Source organism: Centrocercus urophasianus, unplaced genomic scaffold (assembly GCF_019232065.1).
Source record: "Centrocercus urophasianus isolate 14NV4802_14NV808 unplaced genomic scaffold, USGS_Curo_1.0 seq_20, whole genome shotgun sequence".
In the NCBI taxonomy this organism is placed as follows: Eukaryota; Metazoa; Chordata; class Aves; order Galliformes; family Phasianidae; genus Centrocercus; species Centrocercus urophasianus.
In genome coordinates this window covers 4,679,608-4,698,236 of record NW_024884756.1, presented here as the reverse complement: position 1 = coordinate 4,698,236, position 18,629 = coordinate 4,679,608, and the positions used below count along the sequence as shown (strand labels likewise).

General features: G+C 41.2%; 1 protein-coding gene across 3 annotated transcripts in view; it reads left to right on the top strand.

Annotated features, from left to right (window-relative positions):
• UNC80 (unc-80 homolog, NALCN channel complex subunit) overlaps window positions 1-18,629 on the top strand; it is a 121,228-nt gene that overhangs the window by 77,812 nt on the left and 24,787 nt on the right. For all 3 annotated transcript variants that reach the window (XM_042822266.1, XM_042822264.1, XM_042822265.1), the window contains 15 exons: window positions 568-654; window positions 1,440-1,623; window positions 2,206-2,300; window positions 3,193-3,282; window positions 3,652-3,753; window positions 6,095-6,275; window positions 7,440-7,708; window positions 8,859-8,993; window positions 9,780-9,918; window positions 10,934-11,030; window positions 11,678-11,848; window positions 12,059-12,151; window positions 14,131-14,166; window positions 14,485-14,703; window positions 17,076-17,276. In XM_042822266.1, coding sequence (XP_042678200.1) covers window positions 568-654; window positions 1,440-1,623; window positions 2,206-2,300; window positions 3,193-3,282; window positions 3,652-3,753; window positions 6,095-6,275; window positions 7,440-7,708; window positions 8,859-8,993; window positions 9,780-9,918; window positions 10,934-11,030; window positions 11,678-11,848; window positions 12,059-12,151; window positions 14,131-14,166; window positions 14,485-14,703; window positions 17,076-17,276 — 2,099 coding nt within the window. The remainder of the gene's footprint in view (window positions 1-567; window positions 655-1,439; window positions 1,624-2,205; window positions 2,301-3,192; window positions 3,283-3,651; window positions 3,754-6,094; window positions 6,276-7,439; window positions 7,709-8,858; window positions 8,994-9,779; window positions 9,919-10,933; window positions 11,031-11,677; window positions 11,849-12,058; window positions 12,152-14,130; window positions 14,167-14,484; window positions 14,704-17,075; window positions 17,277-18,629) is intronic.

Here is an 18,629-nt window from a genome sequence, read left to right as displayed (position 1 = left end):
CTTTCTATCAAAGATATCACCTCCACCCATGCCACCCTGTTCCTTTTTCTCTCAAAGGTGGGAGTGGCATTGTCTCTCAGTCTGCCTGTCCTTGGCTGACTGTGAAACTCCCTTCCTGCTTCCTTCCCACCTTAAGCTTCTTAAGGAAGGAAAGTTAGATTTGTTCCCCATCTCCTATCTAGCATCCACAACTGCTGAGTTGAGCTGTGCTGGATTTCACAGCATCTCTGTAAAATTTAACTAGGTAACCTTTTGTTGTAATAAGCAAGAGTTGGTATAATCACAGGGAGAAGAGTGTAGAATCAGGATAATACAATCAGGATAAATGACAGTAATGTCCTTTCTCTGATGAAAAAGGCAGACATTGGCCTGGGTGCTGTGGCTTGGGTCTTATTTTGGGAAATAGAAGAGCAGTCGCAAGCAGAGAGTTCTATTTCATGCACCAACAGACAGAGCTGAACAAAGGGATAAAAAAAAATGGTTAATGAACAAAGATGGGGAAGACAAAAGGGAGAAATCCATTTTCTATTTTGTGATGGAAAGAAAAAGCATTTGCTCTTTTTCCAGGATGAGCTAATGTATATGTTAAGAAAGCTTTTGTTGAATATTGGGGACTTTCCTGCGCAGACATCTCATATCCTCTTTAATTACTTGGTAAGTAGCTTGGGGGTCAACTGTGCAGCCCATAATCTTACCTCTGTCTGTCTGTGTCTTAGGAAGTTAATGCCACAATCTGCAAGGAAATAAATGGTCTGTAACTGTTCATTTACAGGTCATATCTGCTTCTGGCTCTAGATGCAAATTACTTGTACCAGCCTTTCATTCCTTAAAGGGAGAGGAGAAGGAATCTTTAGCTTTCTATTAAACCTCTGTACTGCCTGTCCTGAATTTCTGAGTTGAGTCACTAATGATGAATTTTAGACAAACAGGAGGCAAAAATCATTTATTGTTTTACTTAATATTCATTCAGAAAGTGCTTTGCTTGTGAATGGTCTCACTGGAATGAATTATAAGCTTCTTTTATAGTCATAGAAAATGCATTTGTTAGAGTTCTTTTGATTAAGTTCTGAAAAAACAGGCAAGACCTATACAACTCTGGGAGCCTTCCAGTGTTTGTCAGGTGTCTGTATGGCACATAGAAGCAGAAGATACACGGAGTCTTATAATGGAGAAGTTCTCCATTTTCCTCATTCACAATGGCTTTTAAGACTGGGTTGCAATTGCACTTTTTCCCCCCACTCCTCATCCTTTACAGGAAAAGAAAGAATAGTAGAAGCAAATTGTTCTGTGTTATGTATAAACTTTCAGGATACAATTTCAATTTAGAGTTTGTCCTCTGAGTGAGGAGAGGCAGAAGAGCCATGTTCTTGTTCTGTGTTTATGGAATGCCCTACACAGAGTGTGCATTATCTGATCTTCCTCTTACTTATAACTTGCAGGTAGGACTGATCATGTATTTTGTACGCACTCCTTGTGAATGGGGCATGGATGCCATTTCTGCCACGCTAACCTTCCTCTGGGAAGTGGTGGGTTATGTTGAAGGGCTTTTTTTCAAGGATCTCAAACAGACTATGAAGAAGGAACAGTGTGAAGTGAAACTGCTGGTGACTGCCTCAATGCCAGGTATAAAAAAATGAGTCTTTAAGCTTCTTTCACTTCCAAGTTCACATGTTCCTACCAAAAAATAGATCTGCCAGTACTGCATTAGACCTGCTCTGAGTGGCTGCTTAAGTCGCTTTTGCTTGAGTTGAGGATTCAGTCAGGAAGTTCAACCTCTAGTTCCTCGAGATTCAGAGGGCTACTTGACGAGCTCTGAAACAAACAAACAAAGTGAATAAGAACAGTCTTTTTAACTCAGAGCTTTATGCCAGTTGGGTTGTGAAAACCTGGCGGGATGATTACTGTAAAATGCCCCAGCAGAGTGTGCAGTGAGCTTAGGACCTCATGAGTCAGGCAAGAAATTTCTTGGTGAAAAACGCATTCAACATTTCAGGCCTGTTCCCAGAGTTGTCGCTGCTAAGGTTGCCAGCTTCCTGTTTTAGGAACAGATCAATTTCTCATTAACTGTAGAATTGTGAGCCTATGCTATCACCACATAACCTGTTCCAGGCAGGACTGGCATTGTCTGTCTGCCCAGGAGTTAATTTAAATTGTTACTTTTCCTACATGGCAGTCTTTTGAAATGCAGCTTCTTTCTTCCTTCAGGCACAAAGACCCTTGTTGTGCATGGACAGAATGAGTGTGACATACCAACTCAGTTACCAGTTCATGAAGATACACAGTTTGAGGCTCTTCTGAAGGTGAGTTTTTGAACTGAATGGACTGTTTAATGTTTTTTTTACTTGCCATACCTGGATCCCAGCAATACATTCTGCCTGAGCTTCCTGATTTAGTGTCACATTTGCTGTGACAAACATTTCTGCATCCATATAAGGAAATCTTGGTTGCACGAGTACGGAATACTGTCTTAAAGGATAATAGAAATGTGCTGACATCACAGCCAGCCAAAATCCCACAAATGCAAGTACGTTTGAATACATTGCAGCTTGTTATCCTTTGGCTAAATACAGAAGTCATTGAAGTGACTTTTATTTTATCAACACTGAAGAGAATGATTAGGATCAGAAAGAGTAGAAATGATGATTTGGTAGCCATTATGATATCTTTGGATTTAGGAGATGTGAAGTCAGTTCCCTTTTATGCCTATTATTTTCAGGATTGACTTAACCAAGGTACATAAGAAAAGGACTTGTAGAAACCTCTGATTTGTCCAACTACATTAAGTTTTAATGGGAATCATGCACCTCAGTGCTTGAAGGGGTCTCAACTGTAGTGTCTCTGTACATCCACTGTCTCTAAAACTTGATTAAAGAAGTAGCATGTAAATAGAAGCTACAATACCCGTATGGTAATACAACCGGACAAATACATGCAGTGTGAAGACCTCAAAAGAAGTCACTTCAATATTCAGGACTGTGATATCCGTTTGCCTTGATTGTTGTGAACATGTCAACTTACTTTATGGTTAAAAAAAGAATGAGGAATTAATGTGAAAGGAGTCACAGAGCCTATAAGGTTGATAGGCATTCATATTTGTGCCTGTATACATTATTAACAGGATATTGTTCTTTTAGACATTGAGGTGTTTGTACAAGACAGCAATAAGTAACTGAAAGTTTCTCATCTCTTCAGGAGTGTCTGGAGTTTTTTAACATACCTGAAACACAGTCTTCTCATTACTTTTTAATGGACAAGCGATGGAATCTTATTCATTACAATAAGGTAAGGCAAAGATCAGGTACACATAACTTAGTTCTTTGTATCTCATCCTTATAAACATCAGGGTTATCTGAAGGGGAACAAGGAACCATAAGCAGAATTCTGTCCTGCAGGCACCACGTCTCTGGTATTCAGTTATGTGTTGTAAAAAATTGGAGTCTGACAGAAGAATGAAGTGACAGAAGTGGAGTCCGTTGGCTCTTAAGGCATTATGTCCAGCTTTCCCAGAAAAGAGAGAGAGCAAATTTCTCTTCTGTTTATGCCCTGCCCAAAATCTTCAGAAAGGATGAAAAAAGGACCTTTTATTCTGTTGTAATGAACAACGCTGTTGCAATTGCATTTGTTTAAAACTCACTGTCTCTTTCCTGGCAGACCTATGTTCGTGACATTTATCCTTTCCGGAGGTCCGTTTCTCCCCAGCTCAACCTGGTGCAGATGCATCCAGAAAAGGGTCAGGAGCTCATTCAAAAGCAGGTATCTTACTGTCACTGAAAACCTCTGCCTGTAAACAACTCCTGTAAATAAAACTTTCCTTGCCCTATAAAGGCCTCCACTCAGACTGCATGCAGATAGAGAGCTCTGCTGGAGAAGCAGCAGTTGGCATGAAATCTGTCTTGGTGCTGTTTAACAGGTGTATGGTATTTCAAGAAGAGCCAAAAAATAAGAATGTGATTCCCTCCCCTTCTCTCCATCCAGCTTCTTTTAGGTGAATCATTTTGCATTCTCCTACACTTGGCCAGAACAAGTGAGTTGACTCAGCTTTAAAAGATGCTTATTGCCTTCTTAAACATGACCTCTGAGTCTTTCAGAACCTTTTCTTCATGAGTGCATCTGGCTGTGGATCAGACAATATCTGTTCTACCTTGCAATCTATCCTCTCACTGCAAAGAATGTTCCTTGTCTTTCCTTGTCTTGCTCTCAGATGCAAGTCTTTTAGTACAGCCACCACTAGTGACACTGAAGCAGCAATTGTTTCCTCAGGGGAGTCTCTGCCCTTGGAAGGACGCTGTCTTCCCCATTTTACAGCCTCATGACTTGATAATGTGTCTGATCCTGCTAATGCTCTGCAGCTCCCAGGAGTTCTCTACAGAAACTAAAGGAGAGAACAGTGCTTTTAATGTGCTGCAGCCTCCTGAGAGTATTATTTCCTTAGACAGCAAGGCAGCAGTATTGAGTTCACTCTGCCTGTAGAAAGCCTCATGCTTTTTTTCTCCACAAAAGCAAAGTTTTCTCAGCAGTACACATCTGAATACTTAGGGAAAAGTTGCTCTAGCTGTATCTGCAAAGATGATACTGAGCAGGACATAAAAAGAAAGGGGAATGTGGTTAAACTGTTAAAAGTTCTAATGGTCTTACAATTCTAGCCACAAAGCAGCTGCTGTAGTTGCGTACTTGGTAATGGGATCATGCAAACAGGAAAATATCATCAGGAATCATTATAAAAATTAAATATGAAGCTGCTTTAGAGAAACTAGCTGCTAAAATAATGGCAAACTTTGTTAATGCCATCTCATGTGTGTAGTACAGAACAGGGAAATACCTCACATGCTGCATCTGTTAGTAGAAAATCTATAAAAATTTGAAAATCACATCAAATTGTTTTGGTTGCTGCACTGCCAGAAATTATTGTCACTGTGGTTCTAGAAGTTGCGTTCTGTACGACAGGGCTTTTTATGTCCTGTGTGACCCAAAAACATTAGAATGGCCTGTCCAGATTTTGCAGGGCATTGTTTTACATTCCATAGTTTTTTATTTAGACCACTTGGAAGACAACGTATTTCCAAGGTAAAATGTACATCAAGCATCTGCCAGCCTCTCTGTAGTCATGCAGCAAGGTGTTGGATAACATCTATCTCCGGGAAAGAAAGCAGCACTGTGGAGTCTATGTACCAGGCAGCAATCCATGCAGAAGTTGTACTGTTCGAACACTCTATTCCCGAACGTGTGCACGTAAGAGCAAGGTCTTAGTGACTGCAGGATGTGGGAAGCTGGGCTTTGTCCCATGTTGAGCCACGTGCTCTGAGTTTTGGCTTCAACCCAGAGGCTGAAGGCTGTCTTGAAACTGCTTCCAAAGACAGTTGCTTCTACTGCTGAGCACAGCTCTGCCTTATGTTTGCTATTAGAATCAAAATAAAATAGCTGCCTGATTAGTCCTACCCCTCAGAAGTTCAAAAGAAGCTGGTAGAATGGAACTCAGTTTCTCAGCTGGTATAAACCAGAATTCATCATCAAAGTTGGCAGGACTTTGCTGGTTTACAGTAGCTGAGAATTTGATCTGCTTTGTTTTATGATTACCTTTCTTTTGGAACCCTACATACACTTGCAGTGGCCAGACAAGTTCCAGCCTCAATCCAACAGGAAGATAATCATCCCAACATAATGTTGCCTATTCTCTAAGAGCTTGCAGAGAGTAAGTGCAACTGCCTGGCTTTCAGTTTAGAGTTGTTTTGCCTCTGATCACCTTGGGACTCACACAGGCAAAATTTACATTGATGCTGATCTACAAAAGGCTGCATTGCAAATTTGCAAAGAGTTTGACAACCCACATGGTCCTCTACAACACTGGAATAGAAAGAGTTAAAACCTGTTTGCTAATGCAGTCCGTCTATGCTGAATGGAGCTAAAAAACACTGGTCATACAAATTCTGCAGTAGGGCACAGTACTTGCACTTCAAATTTCATCAAATTCCTGTCAACCACAAGTGCTACTTCTCTTCCATCAGAGAAGGCTGTGCAAGCTAACCTAGAAAAGTGTGTGTACATATACACAAGAGCTTTCTGATTAGACTGATTCTGATTCTTGTCTCTTTTTCAGGTGTTCACTCGCAAACTAGAAGAGGTGGGGCGGGTGTTGTTCCTCATATCATTGACACAGAAAATCCCTACTGCCCACAAGCAGTCGCACGTATCGATGCTTCAGGAAGACCTCCTCCGTTTGCCTTCGTTTCCCCGAAATGCCATTGATGCTGAGTTCTCCCTCTTCAGTGATCCCCAAGGTATGGCTTTTTGATGGCTTTCTTTGGTGGTTGTGTACGGCTCAGAAGGTTTATGTGAGGCACTTCATTTGCCACAGAAATACAGGCTGGAAACTCATAAATCTCCTCCTAGAGAAAATGATACATAGCTGTTGGTTGTAGGCATAACAGTGGAACGGGCTTTGCTGAGTTAAACACCTCCAGACAGAACTACTTTCTTTGAACATTAACAGGAATATAATCCTGTATTAAAATTATGCACAAGGCTACGGCTGGAACTGCGTCCAGCTGCGTACTCACCAGAACAGAGAAGTTTTTCACAAACTAGGGTAAGTCTAGGGGAGGGCCCCTGTGGCAGTTAGGGAGCCAGGGGACTTGTCGTATGAGGAGAGGTGAAGGAACCTGAGCTTCTTCAGTTTCAAGAACACCCATTAATTTTGAAGTTCACCTTGCCTGAGAAAGAGATCTCTGTCTCATCTAGCCCAAGTTTTTCTGTAACTCTCATGGAAGTCTTTGCACTGATTTCTCTGAACCTTGATTCTAGAGCTTTATTTGCCAGCATGCTTTGCAGTAGCATCTTGTCATTGGGTCTGTGTTTTCAAACTGAAACATCAGAAAAATGGTGTGAGACCTCACAGAGCACAAAGTCCACGTTGTGAAAGAAATGGACTTTAAATGAAGATTGGGCAAATCTTGCAGCAGGGATATCGAAGCAGATCTCTCTTTAGGAACTTTGCTGTGAAAGGGTTTCCAGGCTGACTTGAGAATTAAAAAGACCACTGTTTCAGGGTGATAAGTGCTGACCTGTTCTGTAACAGACCCTGAAGACACTTGCTTTCAGAAGCATTATTGTAAATATGCATCATTATCCTGTAATCTCTGGTACGCCTAGAAGCTTAAGATTCAGCTCAGATCTTCTTTCACATTTGAAGAAGAGAATTTCCAACTGTGGGAAGCAAGTTTAATGAGCTGTGATACTCATTAATCAGTTTTCATGTGTCTTGTTTTCAGCTGAGATTGGTTCAAGCCCTGTAGGCACTTACAGAAGTGCAGAATGGATGAACTCATTTCAGAAAGGCAGAACGAGCGTCAGTGTTTGTGGGAGGATTCTCTAGAAAAACCTGCAGTGTTGTTGTGAGGCTGGCCATCATAGAGTTGATTGCTCTTGCCTTTTCTCCCCCACAGCTGGAAAAGAGCTCTTCGGTCTTGACACTCTTCAGAAAAGCTTGTGGATTAAGCTGCTGGAAGAGATGTTCCTTGGCATGCCTAGCGAGTTCCCCTGGGGGGACGAGATCATGCTGTTCTTGAATGTCTTCAATGGTGCCCTGATCCTGCACCCTGAAGACAGTGCCTTGCTGAGGCAATATGCTGCCACAGTCATCAACACAGCTGTGCACTTTAACCACCTCTTCTCCCTCAGTGGGTACCAGTGGGTGCTCCCCAGTATGTTGCAGGTGAGCTATTTCCATGAAAAATACAAGGGAAGACTTACAGAATGAGCACTTTGTTATAGAACTGAATGTTAGTGAATAAACTTCAAAATTTCCTTACGTTGTCACAGCTCTGTTAGAGCTGTTGCATTTATCCAAAAGAAGTTACAAAGAATTGTTACTTCCACCAGAGGTGCCTGCAGGTTCTTCCACTTTTCTTGGTGGAATTAATATATTGTTAGCCATTTCCCTTTTTTCAAGTAAATTAAATCTTGCAAGTGTAACAAGCCATGGGTGACAGGCATGCTAGAGGCTTGTGGTTGTACTACAAATGTGGATATACTTCAGCCTGCTAGCCTGCTAACAGAGTACATTTCTGCAGAGAAACCTCTAAGAAACATGTGCTGTAATGTGAATTTTGCATTACCACAAAATTTCAGCATTACATCTGGCAAACCTCAAGAAAATTCTGAATGTCTCTGCTCCAAACCTCCCAAGTATTTGTACCAGCAGAGATGTGCAGACAGGCGATTGAAATGGGCTAAAGAAGGAAGCGCAGTCAAACTGTTCCTAGCAATTTATGCTGTTTGTGTATCTCTGAGAAATAAATCCCGCTTCTTTGGCATCATGTTCAGTGGCCAGCTCTGAAGGAAATGCCACTCTAAAAAGCTTGAAATGTCTTTGAAGTGGGCAGAACTGTCAGCGTGTTGAATGATAGTTCAGGAGTTCAAATTGTCTTGGCAAAGTGGGGATGCAGTCTGAATGTGGAAAAAGAAAAGAAAAAAAACCAACAGATAATGTTGATTGGGCTGGACTGTTGTAGGTTCTTGATTAGGAATAATCAGCTGCATGAATGTGTAGAATGGAAGAGAGCTGATTTAGTAGCATTTCTGCAGGACAGAGTATTGGACTTGTTCTAGCTCTGAAGCTAAGTATCAATCAAGTGTGTTTCTGTTGAAGGATAAAAAAGAAAAAGGAAACATATCATATACCGTTCTGGAGTTGACTATAGAGAATTGTATCTTGTGAAAGATACATGGAATAATTCTGTTTCTCCAAGCAGCAGCACTCTTGACTTGTAATCAGGCTGTAGTTGACGCAACATGAGGTTAGGAGTTGAAGAACCCTCCCACTAGAGTAACGCAGCACTTCCATGTCTTTTATGGTTGTTTAGGTATATGCTGACTATGAAAGCAACCCACAGTTACGCCAAGCCATAGAGTTTGCTTGCCGCCAGTTCTACGTTCTGCATCGCAAGCCCTTCATTCTGCAGCTGTTTGCCAGTGTCGCCCCTCTGCTGGAGTTCCCTGTGAGTAGAAACCATTCCCTAGGCTGGGTGTGGGGAAGCCTGTGCGTGCAGCCAGCCTCCCATCAGAGATCAGGAGGAGAAAACAGCTGGAGCATCAGCACCGTTCAGGTTGAACACATCCTTACTGCAGTCGGTGCTACACAGAACCATTTCCTGAGCTTATTTCTTCTCACTTCTGTTCATCGGTTGATTGAGCAGCATATTGAGATAATGAGCCACTGGTGTCTAGGGTAGTCAATATAGTTTCACTTTAAATATCTGTGTATAAAAATATATGTGTTATTAAAAAATATGTGTTATAAAAGGACAAAAATGATTTGCAACTCTTTAAAGAGATCTTTTCTTAGAATGCAGTAATATGAACAGAAAGCTTGTTGCCAAGTTTTAGTACATACGAGCTCTAAGACTGGATTAGCCACGTTTTAAAATCCTCACTAATCAATTTTTAACATTTTAAGGAGCTAAAAATTATTAATGGAATTGTAATTGAAAGTGGAACTGTTAAATCTAACTGCACATACACTGTAAGCACACACATCCTTCTTAGCAGGGCAGCAAAGACCTGCTTTTTATGGCAAGTAAAGCTGTGTGCAGTGTTCACATTGTTTCCACTATAGCATCAATCTGTTGAATCAGGTAAGGCTTATTGCTTTAGAGCACTTAGTGCTCCCTGTGGGCTCTTTGTCAAAAAAAAAAACAAAACAAAAAGGGTTGCCAATACTTCCTGTAAAGATTTCTAGGATGCACACAGGCCCTCAGAAAATCAGCCATGTGTCGTTGAAACAGGATGCTACGAGCAACGGAACCAACAAAGGAGTGTCAGCTCAGTGCCTGTTTGACCTGCTGCAGTCCTTAGAGGGAGATACTCCAGACATTTTGGACATCTTAGAGCTGGTGAAAGCAGAAAAGCCTCTCAAGTCATTAGGTAACAGCAAAGAATCCTTTATTCAGTAATTCTGTATTGCTGCTTATTGATTAAACGTGTCTGATGCAGCTTATTTTCTTTTTCTACTCCTCGAGTGCAGTAATGTCTGCTTCTCATGCCTCATGAATCTTTTAAGGATGACTTTATTACCACCATACACTAGATATTTTCTGCAGGAAAGGAATTTTTCACTTATTTTATTCCAAAGCTCCTTTTTCTGCGTTGAGCCTTCTAGTCTGAAGGTAGCCCCTGGCATTTTGAATTTTATCATGTGTGGATGAAGAATAAAGATGGCTAATAAACTATATCATGCTGACAAGATCAGCGTCATCCTCTCCTCTGTTCCATGCTGGCAGGAAACTCAAACATCCTCTCCTGTGGGCAGACTGTGACTAATAACTGATGGATGCCATTCAGGCAGTCAGTTGTCCTGATTACAAAGCAGAATGTATATGGCTGTGTGATGTATGCAAGACACTGTCTCTCTTGGCAGTCAGCCATACAATGCAGCATTTAAGGAGTTGGCTGCTGTGTGCTTTGCAGGGAAATAATTTTGTCTGATTTTTATAAGGACCTTTGACTTATTTTCAAATTTGCACATTCCTTAAATAACACTGATTTTGATCAATTAGTCTTAGTATTAAAGCTTTGTTTTATCCTGGAATTTTCTGATGCTGTCACTAGTGGTGCATCAATGTCATTTTTAGTATGGTGAAAATATCTAGGAAAAAGCAGATGAAGGACTGCAGTAGCATCTGTAGGCCTTCATGCTCAGCAGTGATTTGACCTACTAAAAATCGTTTCTTACTTAGTGCTCTTGGATGTTGGTACAAGTGGGAGTTCAGCACCGTTCTATCTGACAGGCTCATTTTTGTCAAAAGTCATGAGCTTATTAGGGAGTGTTAACATGAGAAACAAGCAATTGAAAATGGGGGGGAAAGAAAGGAGTGTGCTAGCTCTTTTCATATCCGTTATGTCTGTGTGCTTATCTTCTCCTATTGTTTTATTCCCTCAGACTTCTGCTATGGGAATGAGGACTTGACCTTTTCGATCAGTGAAGCCATCAAGCTATGTGTGACAGTGGTGGCCTATGCTCCCGAGTCGTTCAGAAGGTGCTGGTCTGTTTTCTTGTTTTGTGCAGACTCAGAAAAAGCCTAAAAGTTGCATATGGCATGAGGAATCAAAACAGAGGACATAGAAAAGCAGCACAAGCACTACGCTTCTCTGTGAGGCCAAGCTTCTGCTTGTTGATGCATTTCCTAGGGCACCAGCTCCAATTCTAGCCAGCTGCTGAAAGCAGTGCTGAGCTGGGTGGCAGGCCAAGCAGCAACAAATAGGCTGTATTCCTAGATGGGGGCCACATTTTGTTCTTAAGCTTACTGTTGCCAGAGAGGTACCTGAGGGCAAAAACAGGCAGCTGGAAAGAACAAGAAGATGGAGAGATGGGAAAGCAAAAAGAATAGTGTCTAAGAAACCAGAGAAGAAAGGAGTTTTTGAAGGGAAAAAAGAACATCCACAGATGGATGACTTATTCAGGGGATACCCAAAAGTTCAGACATTTTGCATTACTGTTTCATTTTTCCCTGAAGTCCCTCATATGAGAGTTTCTTTGGCCCAAGGCTGATTACCTAATGAGAAGCAACGAAATCACAGGCCAGTGGGAGGTTCAGGGGCCTTCAGAAAGAATCTGAAACCTCCACCTGATGAGAGTTTCAGGATTGACAGCTTATAACAGACCAAGTAATGGTTATTTTTCCAGCCTCCAGATGCTGATGGTCTTGGAAGCATTGGTTCCCTGCTACTTGCAGAAGCTGAAGAGACAAACCTCTCAAGTGGAGACTGTGACAGCAGCTCGTGAGGAGATTGCTGCTATGGCTGCACTTGCCACCTCTTTGCAGGCCCTCTTATACAGTGTTGAAGTTCTCACCAGGTAACTCACACTTCACAGGTCCTAGAATGTTTTCGCTCATCAGTCTGGGGAAAAGGAGTGAACAAGAGCTCTCCATATCTGAGTTAGTTTGTATAATGGTTGAGGTTTAGACTGGTAAAGTTAATGCTAGGTTTCACTAGACCACAAGCAGAATTTCAGTGCACTTATTAGATACAGTTTTTAGCGTGTTCCTCACATTCCCTTTGCTAGGCCTATGACAGCCCCACAGATGAGTCGATGTGACCAAGGCCATAAAGGGACTACGGCAGCTAACCACACCATGTCAGCAGGTGTGAACACCAGGTAAGTCAGTGCATTTTTCTTTCTTTCTTGTCCTTCTGAGCAGCTTTTCTGATTTTCTTTGGAATAAGATAATGTCTGCGCTGAGTGCTTCCTCAGTTGTCTGAGGAGGTGCTCTAGATATTGTGGGAGAAAGCAATCAGATAAAAAGAGCACACAGCCTAGAACTGAATTTCTGACAATAACCATCATCTCCAACACTGTAAATTCTCGTTTAAAACCGTGTTACTAAATAGAAGACCAGAATATCAAAACAGAAGGCGCTCATCCTTAATAGCTTTTTTTCATTTTCCTCTTTGCACTCTAGCAGTACACTGACAGAGCAACTATGTCCTTCAATTCACTGCTTTGCTTCTTTTCAAGTCTGCTGTCAAAGAGCCACTGGACAGAGTCCGTTTGGGTAGCGGAAAGATTTGATCCTTCTGGCCTTGTTCTGAGTGACTGAGCAGCAGTAAAACCTCAAACTGTATGTCTGTTGAGACTACAGGAATTAGCACCTCCTCTAGTTTTCTTTTCATCCATTTATTTTGCCTTTTTTCCTTTCCTGTGGTCTCTTTATATCGCCTTTGCCTCCATTTTGGCTTGTTTTTTTTGTTTGTTTGATTATTTTATTGGGGGTTACATGTAGCAAAGGAGAAGATGGTAAAGAATATGGGAAAAAGGGAAGAATGACTGGAAATATTCTTGTCTTTCTTTATAAAAATGTAACAAGACAAAAAACTTTGCACAGGGAATGGGAAAAAGGAAGGGGGGTGCCAGCAGACTTTAATAGTGCTCCTTTAGTGTATTGTCCTTTATAGTGTATTGGCCATTCAGATTAGGCTACTGTGAGAACAAGGCCACTGGCAACTTATACAGCCATAGAACAAGGGCTTGAAGCTTGTTACTGTTCTTCCCGAGCAGAGTGTTCCTTCTTAAATTCTCTTTTGTTGGTAACAACAGATAATGGGTGTGTGCACAGTCAATAGGCCAGTAAAGTACCATGGGCTGTACTGGGCTATAAATCAAGAATATGTTTTTGGCAAGTCATGGTTTCCAAGTTGTTCCCTGTCTTCTTTTGTACTGAAGGGAGATAAACATCTCTTTCTATATGAATCGTCAAAGGGTTATTATTGTCACTTTATAGATGTGAAGTGTGCACATCTTGGTTGGTAACTCCTGGAATCAATTTGTTGCTCTTTAACACTGTTTCATGCAGGCTTGGAGCATCAGCTCTGCATCCACCACCGATCTGCTTTTCAATCCAGGATCTGAATGTTCCTGGTTATAGTGGTGTAATGGAAAGTAGTGCCTCATTTATATTATTTGTATACTGACTGTGGAAAGCAGTTAATATGTATCTGCTGACAGTCAAAAGTAGAGACTCCCGATGCTGTGTGACTTGAACATATTGGTTTAAATTTCCAGATATTTCTCATTGTCAAGCATTCAGTCTCAGATCCAAAAACATTTCTGAGCTGCTGTAATTTTCCAGCCCTTAATTCTTCTGCTATCATTGCAACAGACATCTGCTAGCAACAACAGCAGTCTCACAATGATAGAATGGTTGCTGTTCCTGACTTGGTCGTGTTAGCCTAGAGTTGCAGGGTTTGTTAGTCTTTCTCAACAAAAGTAGCAAGAGAAAATGGCAACAAAACAAAACTGTGAGGTACTCTTCCCGCAGAATGAGCTCTGGTTTCATGAGAGAACAAACACTGGAGTGAAAATTAGTGAAAAAAAAAAAAAGTGAAATTGCTTGAAAACCTTGTTTTTTCGTTTTATAATGAAGGCAATAACTATGACAGTCTGTTTTTTTTGCTGCCAGACAGGAGGTAAAGGCTATTTAGTGTTGTCACTAACTATGTGTAGCCATGGTTCCAGTGATAAAAGTTACCATCCTGTCCATGGGGAGTGGCTAGAACACTGACAGCCCCTTGCAGCAAGGCATAATTTAGGCACTCCTCAGCTGCTGTTTTACAACTGCACTGTTTCTGTTTTCCCAGGTACCCAGAACAGGGAGCCAAACTACACTTTATCAGGTACAGTAAAATCTTCACTCGGCCTTCTCTGACGTGAGGAACTGTTCTGCAGCACTTTCCAGGTTCACTGGGTCTCACCCACTGTTGCTGTGACAGGCAACCTTTTTCAAAAGAAGATAGCAAAGGATAGTTAATTTTTCTCATTCTTAAAAAGACTTTGCAGCTGGTAATTTCCCTTTTTTTTAGTTACAGGTGCAACGATTTTTTGTTTTCAACTGTGGGTGAAAGCATCTGCTGCAAAACAGACTGGGGAGGTTTTAGAATTTATATCTGTTCTTCTGCATGCAATGGTTTTTTTTCTCATTTTTTATCTTCCAGGGAAAACCTTCATTTACTGGAGGAGGGCCAAGGTCTTCCCCGAGAAGAACTGGATGAACGAATTGCTAGAGAGGAGTTCAGGAGACCGCGGGAGTCACTGCTGAATATTTGCACTGAGTTTTATAAGCACTGTGGTCCAAGGCTGAAGATTTTGCAGAACCTGGCTGGAGAGCCCAGAGTCACCTCTCTGGAACTGCTGGATGTGAAGTCACACATGAGGTATTCCAAAGGCTTTCTCCTTTTGCTTGTTCATTTCAGGGGAATACACTTCTTTTAGCTCTTAACTTTTCACAATAGCAAGATGACTCAATTGCTTTCTGTTTGTGTAGGCTTGCATGTTGCTTTCTGAACCATGCATGCCTTGGATGTTCTTTAGATTGTACTTGATGCTGCTTGCATGTAAGAAGGGTTTCATAAGCTCTCCGTTGGTCTTGTTTAGACCCCTATCTCCGTGGATGAAACAAAAGTGGAGGCTCATCTGATACATCAGAAGAAGTTATGATGAGGAGCAGAGTAGATAAGGCTGCCTCTCTAATGCAAGGGATGAGGAAGTTGCCTATCTGGCTGAGTGGGGCTTTTATCTTCTCCTAGGACACTGTGCACCAGAACATGCTGCCAACAAATATAGGGAAGGAGAAGATAATCTCTGCACCATTTGACACAAATGCCTGGAATATGGGGGAGGATAGGGCAGAAGGCATTTACAGGACCATCACCTCATTGTGTGATAAAGCAGGAGCACAAGATTTTTTTAAAGGTACAGCAGTGAGCCCAGAAGGCTGGTTGGGTGCTCACTGTAGATTGTTTTGTGGCACAGTGGCCTAGAAGGAGCTGAGTGGAGGCTTCTAATAGTTTGGACCTCATTCTGTGCTGACTATGTGCTTGCTGTTCATGGTAACCACAAAACAGGGGTAATTCGCTACTGAGAAGAGTTGTCCAGGTAAAAGGGAAAAAAAAAAAAACAAAAAAGGCATTGAGACAAGAGAGAATGGACCGGATTCTGTTGATAGTTCAGTCATCTTCAGGGGAAGTTCTTTTGCCTCATCTTTATACCTTTTTCACCAGAAAAGCCTTGTGAAGCAAGCTGAAGGGAGTCAAATGCTAGCAGTGCACGGAACCCATTTTGTTCCTGCCCTCTGGACCAAGGAAACCCTTGAAAAAACATTCCTGCCTTTACATTCATGCTCCGAAAACAAATGGCAAAGCCCCTTATCTAGCAGATTCTGTCATAATTAGAGATGTACGTTTTGTGTTAATTTAGGTCTTGTTGAACAAATGCCTGAATTTGCTGGGGAGCTGGGAGGCTGTTCCTTTGGTTGGTTTGTGTATTTCCTTATTAACTGAACGTTGCTTTCCTTCCCTCTGGCAAATACTTAGTAATTTAGAGGGTGATTTTAAACAGGAGATACCTGTTACTGCAGATGCACGTCGTTCCTGTGTAGCGCTTACCTGCAAACAAACTGAAGGTCTGATGGACCTGGCTGTTTTTCCATGCCATCTTTTTCCAAGGGATGTAAGAATTAGGAATTAATGCTAATTGCATTACAAACTCTGTGACTCAATATGAGTCAAGAACTTTAATCTTTTGCTAGGAAACAAAGGTGAGGTTCCCAGGCCACATTTCATCTTTGCTTAGATATAGTTGTGTTGGGCTTTTTAATGATTTCAGTGGGAGCAAGAAATACACGTCTGATGAATGAATTTTCTTTGTTTCATGTTATAAAGGGTTTAATTTTTTTTTTTCCATATTACATTACCATCCTAGTTTTACATTTGCATCTAACAATCTGAGTGTATGAAGAGTACTACTTGGAAGTATTTGCTAGTTAGCAGAAATGTAGAAACTTCATTTCTGTATTTATTTCATAATCAACATGGATTAGGCTTAGTTGCTCTTCAACAATTTTGTGTCCCTCTCTTAGAAGATGAGTTTCACAAACTTGAACGCACATGTACAGAAGGTGCTATTGGTGTGTTTTCTGGAAAGGATACTTTCTTGACAGGAAACAGTTACGGAACTGTTCTTCAGTCAAACAGTTAGAGAACACGTTAGTAGCTGCATTATTTTCAAGAGACAAATTCTTTCAAGGTCAGAGGTTGCAGCAGTGAAGCTAAGGGTTTGATTTGCAGATGATGACAAGTTGTGCTCTGATTCTCATGTGTCCTGGAAAGTGCTGGAAATGACTGCCTTATTGTGGTGGAACAAGAATTGCTTTGTCGTAGCTCCTAAATAAAAGGAACGTTATCCGTTTTCTTGCATGAATTCATTTTCCAAGTGTCAGTTAAATGACTAACAGGATTTAGCTGCTGAAGGAAACAATCTTTTCTAGCTAGACAGCAGATATACCAGAACATGATGTGACAGCCATGGTCATTGAAGGCTGTCAGATGCCTTCTCAGAGTCTTCAGAAAACCAAATAATAGGCTATTCACTTATAACAGGGTTCATCTCACCTAACTTTAGCTTTAAAAGTGAAATATTTAGTCTGAAGAAATCATAAAGGTCTTTTTGGACCCAATGAAAAGGGCACGTGTGAAGAAATGCAAGCTGTAGAGTATTAGGTTTCTCTCTTAACGAGCTCTGGTTTCAGATTGGCAGAAATTGCACATTCCCTGCTGAAATTGGCACCTTATGACACGCAGACGATGGAGAGCCGAGGTCTCCGTCGCTACATCATGGAGATGTTACCCATCACTGACTGGACAGCTGAGGCGGTGAGACCTGCCCTTATCCTCATCTTAAAGAGATTGGACCGTATGTTCAATAAAATTCACAAGATGCCTACTCTGAGGTAAGCAGGTACAATGGAAACCCTCTGGGGTCCGTTTCTGATGTTGCAAGCCTTGAAGTGTGGGTATGTCATCTAACTAGAACTGTTGTATTGTTGTGAGCCTTTACATTGTATTAGAAAATGAAGGGTTTTTCCTCTGTAAGTGTGCATTTATGTTGACGTTTTTGTTGTGGCTTCTGATAAAAAGAAAAGAAATTTCAGGTAATCAAGAACTACAGAGAGTACTTACAGAAATCTCATGTTCTCTTTCTCCAAAATACATCATCAGATTTGTACCGTCTGCCATCTATTTATTTTAGCTGTGAGTTAAGGAGATTAATTTTTTTTTCTTTAATAGAAACTTAAGTGAATTCTAACAAGAGTATTTCAAGAATACCTTGTCACAAAAATGCTGTTATGTTCTCTGTAAAGATAAAAGTAGTCTGGAGCTATGCAGTAGCTTCTCAGTGTGCCTTCACAAAGGGAGCAGAACTGCAGCAATCGAATCCAGTCAGTGACTTGTGAAAACTTGGTGCTTCATGAAGTAGTGCTGTGGTACAGGCCTTGCTGAGTTCCAGAAGTATTCGAAATTGAACATTTCCACCTCGTAGGCAGTGATATATATGTAGTCTGGGTTGTGTAAAATCTCTCAACCATGCAGATTTTCCAATGATCTTAGTGAAAAAAGCTCTTGGTCTCAGTTAACCTTGTGGACGAATGTCCTCAACTGCTTCATTTTGTTAGCAGTATGAACTGGGAAACCAAATTACATTAGAGAACATCAGAATCTGGAATTTAGACACAAAACTTCAGGTCCTTGTGGGAATCATGTGTATACAACTAAGATGGAGCAAATAATAAGAGGGTGATTTCTTCTTTCTGGCATCCCTACGTGTCACTTCCCTTTGGCTAACAATCTTGTTTTAGAAACTGCTGCCCTTGTGGGGAATTTAGAGCTGGAGATATTGATGCTTCCCCTTCCTGATGGTTTGATTCTTTGATAGGCCTTGCCATTTCTTTATGTTCTTGCTCATACTTTCTTCTGCTTCAAAAGGCAGCTTAAGGGTCTTCCTTGTTCTTGAGTAACTTTCCTTTTGTCTAAGTGAAATGAATGCTTATAAATTAAAATTCTCCTCATATTCCCTCATCTGTGCTTGAACCTGTGCTTAGATGAAACTATTATTCCATATGCATAGGGACAGAGACAACAAAGCCACTTGACCAGATGCATTAACTACATTTAAGTATTGTTAAGCATCATTTAAGCAAGTAACCTCTTGGAGGTGGAAAAGAAATCACATTGTTGCTGGATGGCAGACCCTAGAAGCCTTCCATTAGGATATTTACACCAGAATCTTGCATACTGCCTCCCGT